The 5,990-nt window shown below is 37.4% G+C and overlaps 1 protein-coding gene across 1 annotated transcript in view; it reads left to right on the top strand.

Annotated features, from left to right (window-relative positions):
• The window catches only part of LOC106879865 (cartilage matrix protein), a 54,123-nt gene that overhangs the window by 3,077 nt on the left and 45,056 nt on the right, over positions 1–5,990 (top strand). Inside the window, exons 2-4 of the mRNA XM_052967643.1 lie at positions 1,415–1,445; positions 1,670–1,818; positions 3,008–3,029. Of these exons, the coding sequence (XP_052823603.1) occupies positions 1,415–1,445; positions 1,670–1,818; positions 3,008–3,029 (202 nt within the window). The remainder of the gene's footprint in view (positions 1–1,414; positions 1,446–1,669; positions 1,819–3,007; positions 3,030–5,990) is intronic.

Below are 5,990 nucleotides of genomic sequence, written 5' to 3' on the forward strand. Positions count from 1 at the left end.
GTGTTGCCTTTTGCATTTAAGGACTTTGTGTGTATTAATGATATTGTTCATTTTCGGGTCTGTGGTGAGTAAGGGGAGGTTTTGTTTAATTGTGGTGAATGCTTCGATGTTATTGGGGTTATGGGTGGAGATGTATGGAAGTATTTTGGGGTTGGGTGTGTTATTATGTTGGTTGGTTTTTAGTGTGTTTTTGTCAAGTTCCTTGGCAAGTTTTACCGCGAGGATAACTGAGAAGTAATATTTATCCCCACTTAAACGTGAATGTTGGGTTAGAACAAACTATATTGCGGTAGTTACCATGAGAGAAACTTTCAATTGGCTTTTGATGCAAAATACACTCTTGCTTATATCGCTAGCAGCGAGATAATTCCCCGCCGCGTATAGCGCCGAGACCACCAGATCACGTGATTTCGACCTTCCTTAGTCTCATCAATGATAGAGACACTCAACCGCTAGAGGTACCAGCGATCCATCTTCCCGTCAATGATATGTAGAAAAACAGTGTCAGAACAGGCGCTGGCATTGCTATTAGTCAGTCAGCTTGTCAAAATATATATATATTAGCGACAGAGGCAGTATTAATACCGAGAAGTAATATTATCCCCACTCAAACGTGAATATTTTGTTAGAACAAACTATACTGCGATAATCACCACGAAAGAAAGTCTCATATTAGCTTTTGTCTTTCTATATATTTCTGGTGGAGAGATGGAGATAAGTAGAGATAGACAACTTTAATGCAAAATAAAAGTTTGTTGAACAATTGCTGATATTTGGAATGTTATACCCATGACTTTGGAAAATGTAAAATACTTCAAATAAATAGAAGTATTTGTTGCTGATGTACAGTTGACAAAGCTGAGTTGTAGGGAAAGTAGAGGTTCGAATGTACAAATGTTCACCATATAATTTGGAATATCGAATGTTGTAAATTAGATAAAGATATAGCCTTGTCTCGGAGGAGCATCGGATTTGTGACCGGGCACAATCAAAATTCAAACTGGTGTGCAATTACTTTCGGTTAGAAAATTGTCCAACACCCTGGTTCATGAGTTGTTCAGCGAATTGATTCATTAATTACTTCCGGTTCATAACAGACAAGCATATTTGAATTCTCCCCAAATCTTTGAAGGTAAATGTCATTGCTAGCTTTACTGCTTCCTCACACATTTTACTAGCTAAATAAAAAATAGCACACATTCTTACTCGCAAAACCTGTTTTCCTTGAACAATGGTGTAAGTTATGGAAGGAAATCCAATACATACTCCTGTATCGTCGCCATAATGAGATAATTGTGGATACGTTTTAGGTAGTGCGGTGATTTTAGAATTATGTTTAGAAATAGAATATATTAAGCTTCAAGACGATTTCCCTATTCGAGATGTATTAATGTTATGTTTATGATCATTTCAGATATTCATAATACAATCAGAAGCTTTCAATGGTGAGTTATTTTTATTGATTTTTGTATGATATTGCTTATATATAACCTACTACATTGTTCTTTATTTTTATTTTTTTAATTAATTTATTTATTGAGATAAGTCAGATTTGGCTGCAATTTCTAGAAGGTTGAGTAACCACGCCGAAGTTCCTTCATTAGTTCGTATTACTATAATGCTGGTCTTTTTACATGGAATTTACGATGCTGTTGGTGTTATTTTTTAGGTAAATCTACAGTACGATGCAATAAAGCAGCAGATATTGTGTTCGTATTAGATTCTTCAACCAGCATATGGAAGAGCGATTTTGAGAAACAATTGAATTTTGTTAAATACTTCGTCAACAATTTGAATATTGGATTAGAAGCAAATCAGGTTTGTAGTAATTTACAAATGTACTTGTAAATATTTGATAGATTTCTTGAAATTTTAACATTTAAAAAACAAATGTATGTAGTTGGATGTCGTCTTTATATTTTAGCTAAATGTTGCATCCATATGCAAACATTTAGCGTAATCTCAATGCAGGTCATTTTATGCGAGTAATAATTCAGAAAATACTGCAGTGTTTTTCCTTGACCAAATTTGCTGCACTACTATGTTCCAGTTCATTGGGAAAATATTTGCTGCTTTCAATATTCTGTTCATATTACAAAATTGTTGAAAGTTACCTACCTCAGCTCACCAAAAAGATACAGATGTTGCTAAGGATGAGAGGCGTACCAAAAAAGAAATCAGAATTTTGCAATATTATTTTATTCACCTAGTTTTACATGTTTACATTTTTATCGCCTTCAAAGTATTCTCCATTTGAAGCAATGCAACAGCCCAGACATGTTTTCCACTGTTCGAACAAGTCCTGAAACTCTTGCAAAATGATACCTTTTAACGCCTCCGTCTTTTTTTTTTCACCTCTTCCACATCTGCAAAACGTTCTCCTTTAACGACTTTCTTCATTCGGGATATCAGAAAAAAGTGGTAAAAACTGTCATACTCAAGATGGTGTGCATAGGCGCATTGTCGTGATGAAACCCCCACTCTCCACTTTGCCAAATTGCCACAGGTAGGGTTTTTTCATCTCAACGCGCGTCTCACAAACGCTTCAGAACTGCCAAGTAAAATATGGTTAACAGTTTGACCAGGAAGAACAAATTTTGTGTGGACAATTCCTTTCGCATCGATGGAACAAATCAGCATCGTCTTGACATTGAACTTCACTTGACGCACACTTTTGGGGCGTGGTGACATTGAATGCTTCCATTGATTTGATTGCTGCTTTGTTTCCCGGTCGTAGCAGTAGCACCAGCTTTCGTCACCAGTGATGACCTTCAGGAAAGGTCCAGATCAATTTCCAACTGTTCTTTTAGTTCACGACACACATTCAAACTTGACTGCTTTTGATATTCGTGAGCAAGCGAAACAAATTTTGCTGCAACTCTTTTCATTCGCAATTCCTGGAGCAAAATTCGTTGGTAGGAGCTCCAGTATATACCAGTTAGTTGTTCGGTGATGGTCTTCCAAGATCAGTTCATGAATATTCATGATATTTTCATTTGTTCGAGAGGTCGATGTTCATCCTGAACGAGGTCGGTCTTCAAGTGACAAGTGACCATTCCTGAAGCGTAGAAATCACTCGTAAACTTGTGCTTTGCTCATAGCACCGTCCTTGTAAGCTGTCTGAAACATGACGAGTGTTTCGGTTCTCGTTTTCCCCAGCAGAAAACAGAATTTCACGGAAGCACGCTGTTCTTTCGATTCAGTCATCGCAAAAATCAACGAGCAGGAAAGAAACACTGCAATATAAAGACGCACCACGTGGCAGTACAACTTCAGTCGACGACACCTATAGGGAGATTGATACCTGGGGGTCGCCCCTCCCCATATGTGATGGTTGAGACGCAGTTTTATATCTCATATTAAACCCATCACTCATGAATGAAACAAAAATCATTGCCCGGCGCAGAATATGAAATGGAGGACATACTAAAAGTAATGAGAACACAAACTCTTCGCTCAACGTGATGAAAGTCTTTTCCTTCACGTGTATATGTGTATGTGTGTGTGTAGGGAGAGATTTATATATATGTATATAATCGATTAAGGAAACAGAAGACGCATTTGGTATTAGCCTTTATTTTGTACGACGATCGTTTCTGTCCCTCATGGGTGGGACGCTCTGCATCATATTGTGTTGCATTAATTTTGCAGTCTGGATCACATCAGGTACATTCATTCATAATGTGTCTCGCTAAAGATCTTGAGATCGGGCGGTCATAAAGATTAGTACAAAATCCATCTTCTGCTTCCTTAATCGATTATTATCTCAGCTAACACTGCTGAATTCCTGAAGTAGATCCAACGGAAATATACCATAACTGCAGATGATTCCAAGTAGTCAAACCGTGCCAGGACATCAACGCATTAATTGACATATACCCATTAGTCCCAAATATCACCCTCCCCCCACACACACAGGCAGGCAGGCAGACAGGCAGGCAGACAGGCAGGCAGGCAGGCAGGCAGACAGACAGACAGACAGACAGACAGACAGACAGACAGACAGACAGACAGACAGATAGATAGATAGATAGATAGATAGATAGATAGATAGATGGATAGATCAAAACAGTTTGATTCAGATATCTTGGTATTTTGAATTTTAAGCATGTAGCTAGTCTTCGGCCATTGAGATCTGAATATCTGAATGAGAGTTCGATTGAAGAGTGTTAATGTTTATTACTGGACCTTAGCCTGCGAATGGTGGAGAAGGTCACGCGGTATGACAGTTTGATGATGATAATCCAGCGACAACAATTAGTTGGAAAATACTGCATGGTGAATAGAAAATCGATCGCGTGGTGGACAAGAAATGGGTCGTGTGGTTGGGGAGAAATAGGAAAGGGTGGTAGATGTAGGATATATGTGTATATATGTACAGGCATATATCTGCGTGTATGCATCCGTACATATACGAATATGTATGTGCGCTTAGATGTACATTCATACATCCACGAGCGCGCACACACTCATACACACACACACGCTCACACTCACAGGCATACACACACGAAGGTACACATGCACACACACACACACGCACACACATTCACACACACACGGGCACATCTTTATCTCCATGTACATATTCACACAAGCACACGTATAGGCGCGCGCTCACACAAGTGTGCATGTGTACATACATACTCGCCGCCACGTCCAACAATGTTTATTCTTATGCAAATGATACTACTCTTTATTCTTACCAAACATTTTCCAACCAAATGTCATGCCAATTTGAACTTTTTCAATAACAAAAAACACAGGCACTATGGATATCACGAAAACATCATAGCTCCTCACTCTTTTTAAACATAAATAATACCTGAGCCCTTACAATTGTTTTAAATGATCACTAATAGGAAAATACAACTTTAATGCAGCTAGGATCGCACCCGAAGACTGGCATTTCTCTTCGGGGCAAAATAATATTCCATATACCAACAATTACAGACTCTATAAAATTTAGATGAGGCCCACAAAAGATCAAAGGTTTCTGTTCCTTGGAGCTGGTTGGTCACGTGCCACCTTCCCTCAGGCATTCCTGATTTACTTGTCTCTTAACATATGACCATCAATGTCGAATCTGAATCCCCCAGACTTTGCACTAACCATTTCGTCCAATCTTCCTTCCCCAGAGCGTTACTTCGTGAGAATCCCTCTCTGCTCAACTCTATCCTACATGCGTTGATTTGCAATAGTTTAAGCGGGATGTTAATAACATTGGTCGCACTGATTTCTGAGGAACTATGAATGCCACAAGTACAGAGCTCCTTCTCGCAAACCCAGAAAGTATAAAAATTACTATGTTTATTCTACTTCTGCTTCGTTTTTCCCGACGAAATGTCTAGTTGACATTGTTTCCGAACCGATCGTGCATGTGTATAATATTTGCACTTGGCAAGTTATTTTGTTTTCGTAGTTACTTGCGAGTATGTATTAACTGTCTTTACATAAATTGATCTTTAGTTTCTGCTTTTCCTGTTAGAGTTTTTGAGTAATGACTTTCAGTCGCATTTAAAAAATTTTTACGTCGAGGTATTTTTCTCTTCACAATGAATTTAAAAAAACTTTTTCTCTTGTTTTGTTCTTATTAGGCCTCGTTCTCCCTAAGTACAGCTAGATCTATCCAACTATATCAGACACTGTTAATAGATTCTTAATTTTTCTCACAAATTTCATCAATTTATTTATCTTCCACTTTTTGATTTTTAAGCTGTCGATTATCCTGGATGGTTCCTGTATATGCATATGTTGTCGTTTTATTGTATATGATAGCCAGTACATTTTTTCATCTTCCTCTTAATATCTGTGTGGTATGCCTTATCAGTTTCATCAAATATATATATTTGTATGAGTGTTTCAGTTCAAGTTCTCTGATTTCAATAACTTGATTATTATTATTATTATTATTATTATTATTATTATTATTATTATTATAATTATTATTATTATTATTATTATTATTATTATTATTATTATTGTTCAGT

This window comes from Octopus bimaculoides, chromosome 4 (assembly GCF_001194135.2).
Source record: "Octopus bimaculoides isolate UCB-OBI-ISO-001 chromosome 4, ASM119413v2, whole genome shotgun sequence".
NCBI lineage: Eukaryota > Metazoa > Mollusca > Cephalopoda > Octopoda > Octopodidae > Octopus > Octopus bimaculoides.